This window comes from Mycosarcoma maydis, chromosome 3, assembly GCF_000328475.2.
Source record: "Mycosarcoma maydis chromosome 3, whole genome shotgun sequence".
Taxonomy (NCBI): domain Eukaryota; kingdom Fungi; phylum Basidiomycota; class Ustilaginomycetes; order Ustilaginales; genus Mycosarcoma; species Mycosarcoma maydis.
In genome coordinates, this window is record NC_026480.1 from 254,069 (window position 1) to 272,714 (window position 18,646).

The 18,646-nt window shown below is 55.2% G+C and overlaps 4 protein-coding genes and 1 non-coding gene across 5 annotated transcripts; all 5 read left to right on the plus strand.

The window, feature by feature from the left end:
• Nucleotides 1–1,543: 1,543 nt before the first annotated feature.
• On the plus strand, nt 1,544–6,715 carry UMAG_01518 (uncharacterized protein; the record flags this gene model as incomplete). The annotated part of the gene is made up of 1 exon (XM_011389252.1): nt 1,544–6,715. One exon carries the CDS (start codon nt 1,544–1,546, stop codon nt 6,713–6,715), a length of 5,172 nt encoding a protein of 1,723 aa, XP_011387554.1.
• Nucleotides 6,716–8,839: 2,124 nt separating this feature from the next.
• Nucleotides 8,840–13,972, plus strand: UMAG_01519 (uncharacterized protein; the record flags this gene model as incomplete). The annotated part of the gene is made up of 1 exon (XM_011389253.1): nt 8,840–13,972. The coding sequence occupies one exon, from the start codon at nt 8,840–8,842 to the stop codon at nt 13,970–13,972; it is 5,133 nt and encodes a 1,710-aa protein (XP_011387555.1).
• Nucleotides 13,973–14,535: 563 nt separating this feature from the next.
• On the plus strand, nt 14,536–14,644 carry UMAG_16026. The gene is made up of 2 exons: nt 14,536–14,571; nt 14,609–14,644. It is a non-coding gene; the product is annotated as a tRNA-Pro (tRNA).
• A 1,110-nt stretch (nt 14,645–15,754) lies between these two features.
• Nucleotides 15,755–16,591, plus strand: UMAG_12143 (uncharacterized protein; the record flags this gene model as incomplete). The annotated part of the gene is made up of 2 exons (XM_011389821.1): nt 15,755–15,799; nt 15,911–16,591. The coding sequence occupies 2 exons, from the start codon at nt 15,755–15,757 to the stop codon at nt 16,589–16,591; spliced, it is 726 nt and encodes a 241-aa protein (XP_011388123.1).
• A 498-nt stretch (nt 16,592–17,089) lies between these two features.
• UMAG_01521 (Dihydroorotase) lies at nt 17,090–18,274 on the plus strand (the record flags this gene model as incomplete). Its single annotated transcript, XM_011389254.1, has 1 exon — nt 17,090–18,274. One exon carries the CDS (start codon nt 17,090–17,092, stop codon nt 18,272–18,274), a length of 1,185 nt encoding a protein of 394 aa, XP_011387556.1.
• Between the last annotated feature and the right edge of the window lie 372 nt (nt 18,275–18,646).

Consider the following 18,646-nt stretch of genomic DNA (forward strand, 5'->3'; position numbering starts at 1 on the left):
CGGCCTCCATTTTTTTTCTTCTTTGGTTTGAGACCTCATCCTGTTAGCACACATTCACGATTGTGATGATCGGCTTTGAAAGAGGCGAACATGGCCGAAAGTGAGCCAGCAGACATTTCTTAGACCGGCAAGCGCATCTGTCTGAATCACTATTGTTTGCTCTATAGAAGGTTGCAGCCAGAACTAGTTTGCTATCGGGGGCTCGAGAAGCGTTTCTATATCCATAATTTTCAGGGGTTCAAATCGTGAATCGTAAATCGTACATCCATTCTCGAACAGGACCCTGTTTCAGTTGGCACAGTCGTGACAGTTGTGAGTGGTGAGTGGTGAGAGGAGAGTAGGTGGTTGCGGTTCAGTCACGAGTTGGAGTTGAGCCTCATTCGTCCTGTTTTCGCCGATCTTCAATCACGAATGGCAAGAAATAAGAGTGAACCGCAGCGAACTTGTTCACGTTTTGAGTTCCATCACCCAATGTTAATCGGACTGACTCACTATGATTTCTGATTTCACTAGCTCACTAACTCACGACTCACGACTCGCGACTCATGTCTCACGACTTGGCTGACGGAGAGTGAAATTTGTTTTTTTCTTTTTGTTTTTCTTCCAACTGAGACACACGCCAACGCCCAATTCGTGATTCGTGGTTGACAATTGGCAGTTTCTTTTGTCTTCAGGCACAACCGTGATCTGACAAGCGAGCTTTCTCACCGTACCACAGACGAACACGCACGACCGAGGCGTACTTTAATTATTACAGCCCTCGTGCCTGTTTCCACGTCCTTTTCACAATCGTGAATCACAAAAAAGAATCGTGAATTAGCAAGGAGTTGCCAGCGCGTTCGTGGTTGTAACAAACACGAAACGCTGTAAGCCAACTTGAATATCGAAGCGACGTGGGATTCACGATTCACGATTCTGTCACGAGTCAGCTGCGAGTCAGTCGGTGAGTGAGTCGGTCTCGATCTGACATGTTCGATTCTGTACGCCCTTGTCACAAGCACACCTGACAGGACTCTCATGCAATCGTGAATGCAACTTTTTGCACGCGTGAGTGAGGGAGTGAGGGAGTGAGTGAGTAAGTGAGCAAGTGTCCAGCTGGGCGAGGGGTTGGCGACAAAACGTGCAACCACAAAGCGTGAAGCTCTTGTTGCATCATGCATGATTCAGCTTAGCCCCTGCTTGGCTTGAAAGACGCCTGTCTCAGTCGTGAGTTGTCGCTCTTCGCATCCGCTCCAGCGGAGCATGGAGACCAAGATCATCTTGGCTTCTTGGCCATTGGCTTCTTGGCCATTGGCTTCTTGGCCAACTCTAAATACCTTGCTTGCTTCCTACATCCGGCGTTCATCTCAACTCGATTTACCTCTCATCACGACCAACACCCACCATCATTCTTACTCCGCCATTGAGCCCTCGCTTCTGCTTGCAAGGCTTCCTTGATGCTGGCCTCAGTCCCAGCCGTGGAATCACTTCCGTGAGCTCCATCCTTTCTCTCCGCGTCGCTTAGCTATGGCCTGAAGCATAGCCGCCAACGTTCCCTTCCATCATGCCGTTTGCGGATCTACTTTGGCGATCTTCGCCACACAGTACCATGGATATCCAAATTCAGAGTGTCCCAACCTCTTACCCTACAGCAGCACAACCACCTTCTCGGTCGTCATCGTCATTGTCGCCATCCCGCACTCCCTCCCTTCGTCGACGTCTCACTTTTGGACGTACCGCTAAACCACAGCCTTCTCCAGCGATACACGGCGATCTGCTTTACCCAACACAAGCCGTACTTGCCGGTGCCACAACCAACAGAGCTTCCCACTATTCAACCCCCGACGATCACAGCATTGGCCGCGCGCCAGCACGCACTCCGAGCCTCACTGTCGTATCAACGTCCAAGCCTCCTTCTGCTACCCACTCTCGCATGCATTCGCCGCTTCCTCGAGGCGTATCTCCAACAACCTTTGCTCTATCTTTGCCTGCCGCGTCTCCGACGCATCAGTACGACAGGCTGCTCGATCCGTCAAGTACATCTGCTTCTGTTTCCTCTCGCACGTCTCCTTCACCCTTGAACAATCCACCACCACCACCACCATCAACCTCGACGACGTCTGCGTTGCAACAAATCGCACAACCAGCTTCATCAACAAGTCTGTCTCAAAACTTGCCCACATCAGCCGAGCCTTCTTCCACAACACCTTCCAGCAGCAAGGGCCAGAAGTTGCGATCACCCTTCCCTCCTGCTTCTTCCTCGACACGTACGAGCAGCACACATCGCGACAGATCCGTTATGGGTACTGCCATGTTTCGAAGAGCTAGTTTGCGTCGTCGCACTGCTTCCAGCGACTCTACCATCTCACTTACCCAAAAGGCTCTGCCGCAAGCCACAGGCCCAACGCCACCACCCGAACCCAAAGCCACATCCAGCATCATGGCCACCATTGCTTCTGCGCCGGTCGCTCCGGTCGCTCCGGTCGCTGCAGCAGTATCTCTGCCCGCTTCAGACGCACCAACAGGCCGCTTTGCGCGTATCTTTGGCCGTAGAAAGTCGTTCTCGGGTCCCACCAACGTGTTTCCCAAACCCAATTTGGTATCCAACCCTGTCCCTGCGCTGCCACACGCCAATGGCTTAGTCCACAAGAACTCGCCTCCTCTGGCAGTCATCTCTTCTGGCTGGCAAGGGCCACCAGATGAGACGAATTCATCTCGAGCCAATTCTGGTCACAGCGTACCCCTTTCTCCTCGAACCATGTCGCCACTCCTTCGGCTCTCTTCGGAAAACCCCGTTTCTAGCGTCAAGGGCAATGCGCACAAGGCTCTCGCTCCAGCAGCAGTACAGTTACAGTCAGTAGACAGTCAGAGCAGCAAAGTCTCGACATTCTCATTCCCAGCTCGAATGTCACTCTCCAACGACTCATGGCAACAAGCGCCATCAGTGGCCGATTCATCGCGTCAGAGACTAGCGGAACATTCGGCCAGCCGGTCTCGGTCTGTACCTCTGGCAACCTTGCCTATCTCAAATCCGATCCCGCTGTCCCCCTCGCAGAATCCCTTCGAAGGTTCCACGATGCCATCGCCTCAGCGCCGTCCTACTCGCCCAGGTCGCAGTCTCAGCTTCAGTCTTGGCCATAGGAAGAAAAGCAAGAGCCTTTCCATGATTGGACACATGTTTGGCAGTAGTAGCTCGCAGACAGAACCATTCACAGCATTGCCTCGGCTCCCAGCCGCAGCTTCGACCCTTAGCGAGAGGTACCCACCTGCCGAGAACGGTGTGAGTCCGGTTATCGAACCCACCGTGTCAAGCCATTCTCGCAAGCCTTCACTGCGAGTTCGGCTTAAAATGGGACGTGGTGCTGCTGAACAGGGCTCGCAGCGCCCTACTACACCCGAGATCGAGAGCTGGAAGCAAAGATTGGCCGAGCCTCGTGTCGATGTTGCATCCGATCAGACAGAACGAATGCTTCGGGCCAATAGCGATGATGCTTTCCGATCCAAGCATTCTGGATCACCCGTCAAGATTGTACGTTCCAAGAGTTTGATCAGACGCAAGCCGCCCCCCGAGATCAAGCAAGAGGAAATCGATATCAGCTCGAGTACTCCAGTGTATGGCAAGGCCTTTCGAACGCTCAAAGTGGATCAACACGCCAGCTCACCGTTCGGTGGTAGCCCTACATCCTCGCCTGAACTTGTGATTACTACGCTACCGGATCCCGAACCACGAGCTGACTTTGAGCCGACAGCTGCTCGCGGTCTCGGTCTCATTGACGCTTCTGCTGCAGCTTCGAAAGGCGCCAATAGCTCAGTTCCCAGCATCGACATCCGGCCTGGTACGCCCTCTCGCGAAGCTTGGCCTGATGTTGCGTCCAGTCCGACTAACTCTGCCTCACAACTAAGCCGGCAGAGGCTTGCGCCTGGCTCACCGCCCCATGTGCCTCAAAGACGCCGTTCTTCAGGTATGCACAGCATTGCTGACACCTCAATGTCTGTTGATCGACCATGGTCTCTGATCAGCGCTAGCGAGGCTGACACGCCGCTTCTGAAGCTGCGAAGTCTGGTTGTCAATACCAATGTATCTGAGGACAGCCGTGAGGAGAACCGTAGCAGCGACGACCTCTTCTTCCGTCGCCCGACGGCTGAAAAGATCGACGTTTCTCACAGACCGCCTGTATCGGACACGGAGGAGGAAGAGGACGATGACAACAACAACAACAACAACAACAACATCATTATCAAAGAAACTGAGGTCTTGTCCGAAGGCGGTTCGCAGCAGCTGCGATCTTGCTCGCAGGCGACCATGCTTTCCGACGCCAAACACGACATATTATCGGTACTTTCTTCTCAGTCTGGATCCAGCACCATCCGCGCTGCTGGAGATGTTCAAGCTCAGCTCGGGGTTTCAGGCCTGTCTGCTACCTCGGGCGCACCCTCGAACGTCTCTCAGACCTCCACGGCACGCGCATGTTCGGTTCCACCAGGCGTGAGGCAGTCCGTTGAGCCGTCATTTGGTGTGGCTGTCAATGCCGACGCCAAGGACCGCGATGGTGACACGGTGGGCCCTCTGCCAGCAATGAGCCCTTCTGCATCTCAACATTGCTTGCCTAGTCGCCAACATCGACGAGATGGATCTGTAGGATCTACGTACAGCCAAATGACGATTCAGCAGGCTCGACGATCGAGCACGGCGTCTCGTGTTACAGTGCGGAGCAGCGGTCACTGGAGCGAAGGCCGTCTTTCCGAGGATGCGCTGAGTGCTTTGGAGGCCGAGGTGGGCCAGGCAAGACGCGCAGAGGTGATCGCACTCGGCAAGGGGAGGGTCAAGGATTGGGTGGGTGGCGGCGGCGCCGATCGGCCTTTGCCGACTGCTGAAGCACCGACGCTTTCCCGTAGCAACACGTTGCGCAAGAATATCCACCAGGACACAAGCCAGCATGTCGCGGATCGGGTCGACGAACTGGAATCACAGCGTCAAAAGACTCTGAACGAGCATCTGGATCGTAGACTTCAGCAGCTATCGGAAGCGCAACTCGGAAAGGATACAACAATGGCTCGCATGCCTTTCGACACCCAGGCTCGACGCCCTCTCGATGAAATCCTTCGAGATGCAAGTCCCAAGAAGCATCAAGACGATCCTGCGATGAAAGGCTCGGAGATCGCTAGCCAATCTGCACCAGGCAAGGGACGCTCCGAGGCCAAAGGCCTCGCAAGGCTCTCTGCGTTCCACGACCGCAAGCTCGTAGGACACTCGGAGCGCTCTCAGGTGGCTTTGAACTCGGCTACGGAAGAGGCGATTCGTCTGGGCCGGGCGCCTTCGAAACGTGTTCGTCGCAATGTCAGCGAGACTCAAAGTAGCGGCGAGGCAGTCATGGTGCAGCGCGAGTCGGCGGTCACCGGCGAGGACTCTACAGCACCAAGCCTACTCGCTGCGCGACACCCTCGACGATCAACTTCGCTATCTCGCAAGAAATCAGCAAGTGTTGTTGACCAACTGAACCCGACGCTGGACGCTGCTCTTCCATTCAGCGCTGCCGTTGAATGGCAGAACTCAGCCGCGCAGCCTGCGTGGCTAGCATCACAGGGAAAAGCTGTGCGGAACGTGCAAGACGATAGCAAGAAGCATTCAAACCAGCGCACGTATGCCACGTCCGAGGAAGCGGTACGAGCCAAGCAGCTAGAGCGCTTGGAGAGGAAGAAGCGACTGGCCGAAAAGGAGGCGAAGCGTCAAGCTCTGTTGCAGCAAAAGTATGCGCACAAGAAGCAAAGCGATCCGTTACTGGCGGCACGTTTGGCTCTGGCCGGATTGGAGCCTCGCGAAGCAGCACCACGCGACAAGACGGACCATACAGCAAACAAGACACTGTGTACGACGACAAAGTTGAGCACTGGCACGGTTGGCGGCGGACTGCAGCCTCCGGCGATTCCAGAGCGACGAGGATCATCGCACTCTGGTGGGCGTCTCTCGGTGCCTCGATCTCCGCTGGTACGAAAGAACTCGGACAGTGGTAGCGTTACCTCGTTCCACACGGCTGTGGATGCTCCTGTCAGCGGTTCGGCTGCTGTTTTGGGCTCGCCACTGTCGAAAGCTGCTGTTGCTGCTCAGCCGTGCGCAAATGTTGGGGATGTGTCTTGCGACTCGAAATGGAGTGGCGAGGTGCGACCGGACACTTCGTACAGCATTGCATCGTCGCTGGCAGTCGACTTTGAATTTCCGGTGCCTCCGCAGCGGATGAAAGAACAGCTGTCGGACGACGGCACGCTGCTCAGCCGCGCCGGACTGCAGCAGTCTCCGTATCAACAATGGCGAGAACGTCGTCATTACGGCCAAGCTAGCCCCTTCATGCAAGCGCCGCAGCGCGACTCGAGTCTACGAGACCGTTCTTTGCTGTTTCTGAGCAAGCGCGAGGAAGAGCAAGGGATGACTGCATCGAGAACCATGCCCAAGCTGATGACGGTATCGGCGCTCGACTCTGTCAAACAGTCTGTAACGCTGCGAAAGTCGCGATCGGTGGGGTACAACAGTGGCGACTTGCGCAAGCTGTCACGTGAACAGATGATGTGGGACGTCAGCCACCATGCGAGTCCTGTGGGTATGCAAGGCGAAGTTGACAGCGGGGGGCTGGCTGCGCAGTATGGAGAGGCCAGAGGACTGGGTATCGAGATGGCGGACGATTCGAGTATCGCAGCAAGGTACTCAAATGTCGGATCTCAGAGATACGCCATCGCCGCCTAGAAGCGAGCAAGGACATTCACGATTGGTCGACGCTCACGTGTCACACTTTGCCTGCTTTTGATATGGATTTGAAATGCACCACTCTATGGAGTCTGATACGCTGGAAGCATTCACGATTTGCACACCTCGGTCTGTTCGGAGAAGTGTGTGCGTACAAAGCTGGCGTGATTGACCGATGACAGGGAGGAGCATGCACGAAGAGTGTCCAAGCTGGATGGTCACGCGAGGCATTCATGGGCGTTGAATGCGAAAGTGCTTGCAGCTTGCAGCGCAGATTTCGAGCCGAGGTATAGGCTGGTGTTCACGCACAGACAGACGGCGCACACGCAGCAATCGATTCGTGTCGGATCGACGTTGTCGAGTATCACACATTAGATGGCGTGGGTGGGATGGCTTTGGTGTCATTCAGCTTTGCTCCTTCACTCGCAGAATCGTGAGTCACGCTTGCGGTAAAGTTTACCCCCTCGCGTTTGCTTGACGCTTTTCCCACGCCAGTCGTGAGCATCAATCGACGCGCCAGCTTTGACAATCGGGTTAAAGCTATTCAACCACCAGCCGAGAATTCAGACTATACAATTCACTGAATTTCAAGTCACGAGTTGCAACGCGAGATTCGTGATTCCAAATCTGTATTTCACTTGGGGACAGTGAGTGCATGCGCGCGTGTGACTGGCACGGTGCGCTTCTGTTCTGTTGCACGGCTGCACCAATCGTGAATCACGAATGGCACCAGTTATTATTAATAACTTGATAACTTTACAAATTCTTCATACCAAAGCAAATTGACACGTTAATCGTGAATACAGAACACCGAATCGACTTAAGCGAGACAAGCTAGGGTTTCTTGTTTGGAGAAAGAACAGTGACAGTGACAGAGTGCTCCAACTTAGTTACACGGATGACTGAATCCAACTTTGAAAACAATCGGGAAGCGAATGATCTGCAAGCTCGAGTCGTGAGTCGTGAGTCGTTAGTGCGAGTCGTGAGTGGCTTACGCTTCGTACGACGACGTCCAAATAGCCCAACGCTTTGTGGAAGCCTTCCACGTTCGACTCATCGAATGCCGACATGGCCACCACGTTACTCACGACTCTGATTTCTGAGCAGCATTTGTGGCATTCGTGATCCATAAAATGGATCTCATTGCAAGCTCACCTCTGGACGAGGCTTGAGTTGGATGGCTCAAGGCAGACGAATCAGCCAATCTGCCTGTCCTTCTCTGCTGCCTGCATCCAGCTTTCGTGATTGGTGACTGGTGTTTCGCGAGCGTGGTGTGAGCCACGATGATGAGGCTTGCTATGCACTCGAGAGCGCGTGCGCGTGGCAGATGTGTGTGAGGCAGAAGCACAAATCACAGTCACGAATCACGAATAGCACAGCACAGCACATTCCTCCTTCTTCACGCCTTGTCTCTGCAGTGACCCTCACAAGTGACAACTGACCAACTGGTGCTATTCCGTCTTCTCCTCGCTCCGTTTCCCTTTTGGTTTTCTTCGCCTTGTCGCGTACCTTTGTTTCCTCGCTATCCTCATCCACCTTCACCTCAACGTGTCTCCGAGAGACGACGACGTCGACCTAGGCTCCAACTGCCTCATTCTACTGCTCTCTCGCTTCTCGCTTCTCTCTCCTCTTGCCTGCATCCAGTCTCTCTTGCCACTCTCTGACTCTTGCCTCGATTCAGCATTTCTGCGCTCTCGACGCCAATTAGACGCACCTCCCACCCCACCACCGCGCCGCGTCTCATCTCGTGCTATTTACTACTCGAGCATACACGCTTCTCGGCTTCGTCTGCTCTCGACCATCGCTCTGTGAACGCTCTCGGTTAGCCCCCACACGCAGCCACTCACCTCTGCGAGGTTCTGGCTTCTTGGGCTGCTGCCTGCTCCTTTTTTTGCTGGTCAAACAAAGTAGCTCCTCATTCTACCCTCCCACCTATCTATTCCTGCAGCTGCTGGCGGCATCGACACGTAACCCTTCCTTCATTTGTTCTTCCTTCAAGTACCGGCTTGTCCCGCCCCTTCCATGCCTAACTCGATCGTACGACGACGAAGCACACGCACTCCCAGCATCGACTTTACAGTCGCATCACCATCACCATCGCCTTCAAGCTTCACTTCAACCATCATGGCCGCTGAGACTTCTCGCAATCGCGGAGATCAGATCCTCTCGGCCAAAAAGAAGCTCAAGAGCTACCGCGCAAAGCAAGCCCTGATGGCTCAGAAGCGCTCCTCTGCTTCTCTGTCCCATTCTCACACGCACTCGCACTCGCACTCGCACTCGCAATCCGGCTCTGGCGTCCGCGTCAGCAACACTCCTCCGGCTGCAGCTGTCGTAGAGGCTCTTTCAAATGAGATTGTTTCTCAGGCTTCCACCTCTGCCACCTCCGTCGCCAACGCGACCTCTTCACACCCACGTCCACCATCCACCTCTGCTCACCGCCGAGCTCATTCGCGCGCCGGCTCCATCTCCATCACACCCAATGCATTGTTCTCGCACGCAAACACAATAGCTTCCACCCCTGCCCTTGCCTCGGCATCAGCGCTCGCATGTTCTGCTCCCATCGTCGCCCCAAGCGCAGGCCACACTCGAACCCACTCGAGATCGCATTCACGATCCTATTCTCGCTCTCGCCCCGTCAGCATTGCCATGCTCGGTGCCAAGAAGCAAGAGCCCGTCGTTGTCGCCATTGAGCATCCCGCCGAGTCAGAGACCGCTCTCGACGTCAACTCCCAACGTCGATCACACCAGTTCCTCGACTCTTCGACCTTGTTTGGTGGTCCCATCTCTTCTGCAGGTCTACGACCTACCTCTGTGTCTTCATCAAAGCGCTTGAGTAATGTCTCTCCTGTATCTCCCGCCCTTTTCGATCGACCTCTCTCCCAAAGTATCGCTGGCGTTGTCTTGCCTTCGCCCTCCACCCCGGCTGCACGTCACTCTAGGCGTCTCAGCCGACATGTGCGTACCTCGAGCGTCGCCACAAAACGCGAAAGCATGGAGATCATGGGTGGTCTCGGCGCCGGCGCCGGCCTCGGTCTCGACATGCCCATTCCAACGTCACCCTTACCCTCGGCGGGTCTTGCAAGACGTCGCAGCTCGCGCATGTCGAATCTTCCCTCGGCCAGCGTGCTCTTTACATTCTCTGATTCTACCCCGTCCAACGCCAACTCGACCACCACCAGCAACGCTAACGCCAATGCCAACGTCAATGCCAACGCCAATGCCCACCTCACCAGAAACAGCACCCGTCTAAGCGGCCATCAGTGGGACTGGAAGAAAGCCATCGCCGATGCCGTCAATCAAGTCGAAGAAAGCAGCCAATATCGTCTCACCGCTCTCGACAAACTCGAAGGCCGCACATCCACTGCGCACCGTGCCCCCACTGATGCTCCCTCCTCTGCCACCGTTGCCGCTTCACGTGCTTCTCGTCGTCTCTCTGGTCACGCCAGAACCGGAAGCATCCAGATCCCAAACCTCGACGAAATTCATCAGAACGAACTCGACGAGCTCAGAGCAAGTTGGAACTCGCAAGCATTCGACGGCAGCAACACTTCTGCCTCTGCTTCGATCCCGCTGTCTGCTCCCGCCGTGTCGACGACGAATCGTCGCGAAAGCTGGGGTCGCAACCTCGTTCCACCTTCGCCTTCCTCGCTCCTATCTGCTGGGTTTTCGTCCCCAGCATTGCCCAACGCATACCTAGCCAGCCCAGGTCGACCAGAATCGATAATCGCCGAGTCGCCGCTCCCGGAAGGTCTTGGTACTCTCATGGAAGAAGAAGAGGAAGAGGATGTCACCTCGCCTATCCGCGAGCGCTCCAGCCTCGAAATGCCACTCGTTGGCCGTACAAATACTGATGACGAGCTTCGCAAACAGCGTCGCGAGGCTCAAGACGAGACTGCCAAACGCAATCGACGCGCCAGCCTTGCACCCAAGCCTCTCAAGCTGAAATCTCGTCCACCCAGCCTCTTCCTGACGCCCTCGCAGCGCAGCGGTCTTACCAGTAGCCCATCGATGCCCAACTTTCCTACCTCTCCTCTTGTGGCTCCTTCAATGGCCGATGAGACAACCCCGAGAGCATTCATGGCCATCTTTCCTGAGGCTGCCGACGATGACGAAAGCCAGGTGCTTGAGCAGACCAACGATTCGGACGTCTCAATGACACTGCCAAGCCGCAGCACCACCTGCCCCGGCTTGTCCTCTCTCGCCAACGTCTCTGAGCAAATGGAGCAGACAAATGGCCAAGAGTCACGGTTCACCACCCAAGCTGCATCGGATGAACATGCTCAAACGCCCAAGGAGCCAAACACTTCTGTCGACACCGATCCTCCTGCTGAAGAGGCGGCAACTCACGAGCAACGACAGCTTGAGCAGCTTCAGCAACAGATTCTTCGCGCTCATCGCAGCTCGGTCATTGCTCCTTTCTCCGCCACTTCCTCGTCCATCGACTCGCCTTCCCTTTCCTCGGCAAGCACTGCATCGTCGCGACAGGGCATGCGTACTCTACGTCTCGGCTCCCAAGCAAATCTTTCTTCCATCATCGAGTCCGCAACCGCCAGCAGCGCAGCTTCCGCAAACATCGCTTTAGGAGCCGCCTCTGCCGCCGCCACCCCGTCATCCCAGCGTCGTCGCAGTCTCATCATTGGCCCTCTTTCTACCGTTCCAGTGTCCAACTCGTCTTCTCGCGACAGCGACTTTGTCGCTTCCTTTAGCAACTCAGCTGCTTCGAGCCGTTCCGCTCGAAGATCTTCCATCATTTACAAGCCTTCTACCGCTTCGATGTCCGATAACCAATCTCCGCACTCAGCAACCGACTCGATCGTCAGTCTCGGTGGTGTGCCACTTGCGGTTCATGACGAGCTCAAAGTCAAAGCGAACCGCGATGCTGCGCTTCTGGAGTCGACCAAACAGCAGGTCGAGCTGCTCGAGCGTGAGCTCGCCAACGAGGCTGAACGAAGTGCACGCGAAAAGGCGGAGCTGGAGCAGTGGAACATGGACAAGGAAGAGCAACTCTTTGACCGTGCACAGCGTGCCGAGACCGCGGCTCGTCAAGCCCAAGATGCGCTCGCCACGATGCGCTCCGATTTTGATCATGCCAAGGAGCAGTTGGAAGATCTGCAGGCTGAGCGCGAGGTGCTACAAGATGATATTGAAGGCTGGCGCTCACGTTGCCAGGATCTCGAAAAGACCTTGCGCGCCGAAAAGGCCAAGTCAGACGAGCACCGCAAGCTTCGTGCTGCTGCGCGTCTGCGCATCAAACAGCTCACCGATGCTATCGAGCAGGGCAGCGCCAACGTGCCCGCCGATGAGCTATGCGTCCTTGCAGCTCTCGAGATGCCTCAACTCGACCTAGCTAGCGTGCTCAAGAGTCCTAGCCTTGGAGCTGTCAGTCCCAACCCGAATCTCACCCCTCGGCTTTCGCCGAGCATCGCAAGCGAGGAAGCTCCCCCTCAGATTACCAAGCTGCTTGCGGACATGCGTCAGCAGATCTTCAACTTGGCTGGCAGCCTTGAGCATGAGCGTAAGCAGCACCTTCAAGCCAAGCACGAGGTGGCTAGGCTGCGACTCGAGGCTCAGCACCATCAACAGCCAGCTATGAGCGAGCAGCTCAGCGAGAAGGAGACTTCCTTCTCCGCTGCCGCTGCTGCTGAGGACCAGCGTTTCCCTCTGCAAGATGACAGCCGGGACATGTCGACATCGGAATCATTCAGCTCGGTGCGACCGTCGAGCGGTGTGCTCGGCAAGAACAAGCGCCACATGTTTGCCTACGACTCGAGCATGGGCAGCTTTGGACAGTCGCAGAGCAGTGCTTCGCTTTCCATGACGAACATGACGGACGACACAGCCCCCACAGACAACGAGTCAGACATGTCGGACTCCTTTTCCACCAAGCTGCCAACCTCGGAAAGCGATCTGATCGGTCTCGGTATGGGCAGTTTGCAGACGCTGGATGAGATCGAGGAGGTCTCCGAGGTGTCGGAGAGTGTTGCGGGCAGCAACGGCACTCTGAGCGCCGCCTTAGCCACTAGTCCAGCTTGGATCGATGTTGAGGCGGCCGAAGATGGCGCTTTGCGACCGAGCTTGGATGTGAGCGAGGCAAGCTTTGACGCAACCTACCAGGACGCTGACCATGCTCCGCCAACGCCAGATCTGTACCGATCAATGGAGCCTGCCTACATGAACGCCACCAAACGCTTTGTCAAAAGCAACGTCGCTGATTCGACTGAGCACAGCACACACGCTTCTTCCTCTTCTAGCTCGGGTGAAAGCCACGCTGCGCCTTCGACCCCACCTCAGCATGCCATAGCACGACTTGACGACGCCGGCGTTGAGGCCAACTTTGCGACGCGCACGTGCACGCGCACGCCTTCGCCTCGACCCGAGTTCCACCGCGAGTGGAGCTTCGAATGGGGCAAGTCGCGCTCGCTCAAGATGCCCAGCGCACAGCACACGGTCGAAGACTTTTTCGGCATTCTGTGTGAGGATCGCCTTCCGCCCCTGAGCACTTCCGAGGAGCCTCTCGACTTGCCACCTATCTCTCTCTCGTCCAACGGTACGCTGTTGCCCACAGCGCGTCTAAGCAAGGACGGAAAACCCGTGACCATTGGCGTCGCAATGACACGGTCCGCAAGCATCTTTGGAGGCAAGCGACCGCCCGTTGCTCGATCAGCCTACCTGCGCGAGAGCTTTGATTCCACCTCGAACTCCAACATTGCCCATCACGAAAACGCGCAGTCGATTGGAATTAGTGGATATGGACACGAAGCGCACTCGTCATCAGCGTCCGGCTTGGTCGCCTCGATTGGATCGCGAGCTTTGAGCAGGATGAGCCTGCAGCACCTCACCGGCGCGTTCTCGGGTTTGAGTGGATATCTGACCAACCAGAGTGGCGCCGCTGTGACGGCCGCCAAGATGTGCAACGCTGGTGGCATGGAGGAGGGCAACAGCGGGGTGAACTGGGCTACCGCTCAGCGCCACACACTTGACGAAAACAATCATGTGTTTGACGCCCAGGACCTTCGATTCGATATCGAGTCGGGCGCCGGCAGGATCGGCAAGTACGACCGAGGCTCGGCGGGCAAGCAGCTTTCCTGGACTACCGAGTCTGCAACCGCAACAAGGCAGCAGGGGCACGTACAACCGCTGTCGACAAGGAGGTACTTGAGAAAGTCAGCTGTCGTCGCACCCAAACCTACGCCTGTCTGGCAACTCGATTTCTCCACCAGCACGGGTGCCGGCGCCGGCCCCGTCTTCACTTTGTAACAATTCCCCCTAAACCACCAACCACATTCGTCTTCGCTTTGACTTGATCTCGCGCACGGCATGCATCCTCCTCCGTCTCGAGTGTTTTTACCTTGATGCTCTCGACGAGCCTTTGTTCTTTGTTTTCCATTTTGTCGTTATGCTTGTTTCGTGTCTCTCAATCGCAGTTTGGCTTTCTTTGGTCCTTGACGCCGGCGCGCAGTCTGTTCGTGGCTTCCGTGGCATAGTGTTCATGTTCGAGACAATCGCAGAATCAGATCCACAGCGCAACAACACCAAGTCGACTGACGTTGTGCGATTCGTGATTGCCAGCGCCTGACGTGCGCGCGCTAACAACAGAAAGCGCATAAGTTACTTGCTTATCTGGATATCGTTGGTTAGCAAGCTACCTTGCACAGATCCTCTTGATTTGCAGAGCATGTTCGCACACGTCTAGCCAACACACAATAAACAAAACCATGCACCAACAGGATTCATGTCTTTCGAGTGCGCTTTCTTCACTTAGACCTGCTCAACAAAATACATTTATATACGTTGACTATTCCAGCCACGTCACAAAAGGTGGTTGCTTCGTCCAGTGGTAGGATACCTCTTTCGGGTTAAACCCGGTGTGGTGCACACCAGCTTCTTGAAATATAGAGGTGGTCGTGGGTTCGAATCCCACAGTGACCCCTGATTCAATTTTTTTTAATGTTTTTGGTCCTTTCCCGCCGCAGGATTGCAAGCTTGAAAGGGTTGCGATGGTAATGTTACCTAAAGCACATCAAAGAACGTGCACTCAATCACGAATGCTTTCAACGAGCGCGATCCTCAGGCTGCTGCCGCGATGCGTTGTGACAGACTCGAGAGCAGTTGCAAAAGGTCAAGACCGTTGTCCAGTTTAATGAGTGACAAGGCCGTCACGACAGTGCAAGTTCAAGTTCATGTAGAGGTCGTCATATTTCAGTGCGGATACAGAGATTGGCTACCTAGGAAGAGAGAATGCAGCACATAGAGATGGGCACGAAGAGCTGCAGACTCGGCTATTCGCGACAATCGACGCAATATCTAGCGCGCACTAAAGGAGGCAAAGGAGGCAAAGGGAAGCGGTCTGACCGGGAGGCAGAGAGACGACAAGCGTAGCAAAACGCGGCTACTCGCAGGGGCAGCTTTGGTGGGCAGCGTCGAGCACCGTCTCTGCTGAACTTTGTCGCAATGACAATTCTCGCATCGTCAGTCGCGCGGCTTGGCAGGTGGACAGTACACTCCGCTGCGCTGTGCGCAGCTAGACTGCAGTAGCAATGGCGACAGGACTCTTAAGCTGTGCAAAACTTGGTATCGCAGCTGCTACGCCAGTCTGGAGTCCAAGCGACCTGCGATTGGCGCAGTATAGCTTGCACCCCAGCAGGTAGTTCTTGCACACGGCGCATGGTCAGGATTCGCGATTGTTTTCCACTCTCAGCGCCTGCAGGCGTACAATCGTGATTCGTGATTATACATCTGCACGAAAACGCGCTTCTGGCTTAACACTGTCTGTTTGTTTTTCAGTTTTCACGTTACCATCACGCAGCGTGCATGTTTCGCGGTAGGTTGGCTCAGGTCCAGTCAAGAGTCACGAGTCTCGAGTCTCGGCGCCTTTTCACGTTTCATGTTTGCGTGTCTGCGTTGACGACGAGAAGAGGATGTGGAGGTTAATGAGCCGAACACTCACGACCGATTGATGCATTACGATTCGTCGTGACTACGCTCTCGACCACCAACAACTGTCGCTTCTGTACATCAACAGCATCGAACGATCTCAGCATGAGCGCATTTCCATTGATGAGGTCGGCCCCGCACGTCTGTCGAGTAAGTGACACGCGATTGTGTACGAATCATCGGGTGCTGATCGCTGACTGACCATGTGCGAATTGGTTGTGTACTTGCTCTCACACTTGTGCTTCCCGGAAACACGTCTAGGCTGCATCGATAACTGAAGCGCGGATCGGACTCAACATGCGCCTACCTCAGCAGGTGCGCACGTACTACGCCAAGCGAATTGACCCACGCACTCGATTTCAAGCCACATCGCGCACCGTCCAAGCGCGCATCATGAGCGCGTCTACACCGGGGTCGTACTCGACCGTTCGTATGGGACTGATGCTCGCCGGTGGCTCGCTGATCGCCGCCGCCGGGCTGTCCGCATTTACCTCTTCTACCGTCCAATGCGAATCTGCGCGACCGTACGCTACGCCATCTGTCCCCATAAATGTCTCCACCAAAGCCGACACCACAACCGTCTCCACCGAGCCTCAAAGCATCGTCAACGTCTATCAACTCTCGTTTGGCACCATCTGCGGTATCTGCGCCGGAGTATTCATCAAGAAGGGCCTCAAATTGATCGCGTTTATCCTCGGAGGCTGCTACATCTTGCTGCAGTACCTCAACAGCCAACAGCTGATCAAGGTCAACTGGTCGGCCATCAATTCCAGATACGATAAGCTGGTCGGAAGCGCTGCTGGTCCAGACCAAAATGCCAAAGGCTTCCAGCGCAGTACCGCACAGACAATCTGGAAGCGTACGACCAACTTCTTGGTAGCAGACTTTCAGCCTAGAGCAACCTTCATGGCTGGCCTGCTGCTAGGATTGCGCCTGGGATGAGCGAGCTCGCGCTCAACTTTGCATGTCACAGTCTCAAATAATGAAGAGTAGGATGTGCATGAAACATGAAATGCTAGCAATCTGAATCGTGAATGTGGATCTGTTCAAAGTGACCGAGGCGTGGTATGATGTCGAATTTGAATCACGAATCAGCTTCAAAAGCAGTCACAGAGTCGTGATTCGTGATTTGCACGCACGTTTTGAGAGGCGGTGAATTGAGCGGGTATATGTGCGCTTCTTACCGTTTTCAGCCAAGGCCAGAAACGAAAAGCAAAAAAAAAAAGACGATTAAAATGCGATTTTAAGGAAAGAAGAAATTCGTCAAGGACCCACATTCGTGATTCACGATTATTCAGGATTGGTGAATTCTTTGCGCACAAGAGCGGGCGAGGGACGACATCGTGACTGTGCACTAACTATCGCGAACGGATGAAAATCTTTGCCTGTCGAACATCATCAGCATTCATATCAACTTGAGCGGCGATTGGGCGGTTAGATATGTCAGTACAAGAGATCACGATTCCGGCGCCGGCCGATTTTCACGTGCATCTGCGACAAGGAAAGATGTCGGAGCTCGTCACCCCGCACGTCGCCGAGGGAGGCGTCTCGCTTGCATATGTTATGCCCAACCTTGTACCTCCGATCACATCGACACAGCAAGCGATGGAATACCTCGAGCGCTTGCGAGCGCTTGCTCCTCAGACCATGTTCGTCGGCACGCTGTATCTATCGCCTGACTTGACGCCGGCGGAAATCGCCAAGGCGGCTCAGAATGGTGTCCGAGGTGTCAAGAGCTATCCTCGTGGAGTCACTACGAACTCGGACAGCGGCATCGAGGATTACGAGACCTACTATCCCATCTTTGAAGAGATGCAGAAACACGATATGGTCCTCAACTTGCACGGCGAGCTTCCTTCGAATGCAGACGCGGGCATCTGCGTGTTGAATGCCGAGGAAAAGTTTTTGACGCACCTGTTCAAGATCCACGGTGAATTTCCCAAGCTCAAGATCGTGCTGGAGCATGCGACCACCAGGAAGGCGGTCGAAGCCGTCAAGCAGTGTGGCGACACAGTGGGCTGTACCATCACACCGCATCACCTCGAGCTCATCGTGGATGACTGGGCGGGCAAGCCACTCAACTTTTGCAAGCCAGTCGCCAAATATCCCGATGACCGACAGGCGTTGCGCGACGTCATTCGCCAAGGTCATCCTCGCTTCTTCCTCGGCTCAGATTCGGCGCCGCACCCGTTGGCTAACAAGTATCCTTCCGCAGTCACACATGGCGCTCCTGGAACCAAAGCTTCTGCATCTGGCAGCGATCACCTCGAAGCTACTGGTGTCGTCTCGTGTGGTTGCGCAGCGGGCGTCTACACCTCGTCGATCCTTGTGCCTCTTTGCGCGACGCTGCTCGAAGCGTTTGGCGCGTTGGATCAACTTGCCAACTACGTCAGCATCAACGGGCGCAACTTCTATGGCTACAACGATGATCAGCATGCCAAACACGGCAGCATAAAGCTTCGCAAGGTGCGCAGCCGATCATCGATTTCGCCAGCAGCTGCAACCGTTCCTGCAGTCTATGTCCATCCCGAGTTCCGAGAGGTGCCAGATTCAGATGCATCCAAGGTGCAAGTAGTGCCTTTCTGGGCGGGCAAGTGTCTCGGCTGGGAGATCGTCCGTTCGTGAGTCGAGCGCTTGCGCTGTCGATGTATCGACGAGATACGCGCCAAGCCGCGTCTGGGCTTGATTGGTAGCCGAAATTCTCCTCGTTTTTGGGTTATTGTATCTTGTCTGTGTCGTTCCAGTGTGACTGCGGTACTGAGAAGAGGTAGAGCATCTCTTCATTGCGCACGTGCGTTGATTCGCTCGTCCAAGGCCTGCGTATCGGTGGGACGCGCCTGGGAACAAGCAGGGTTGACGACAACCACGAGATTGAGCTCGGAAGTGTCAAGGTAATCATGGAATGCTCGCGAATCCAGACGGCAGTAAGTGATTCCGAACTTCGGACAGGCTCAAGCCGAGCACCAGAGCAAACGATCCACCTCTAGCATGCAAGTG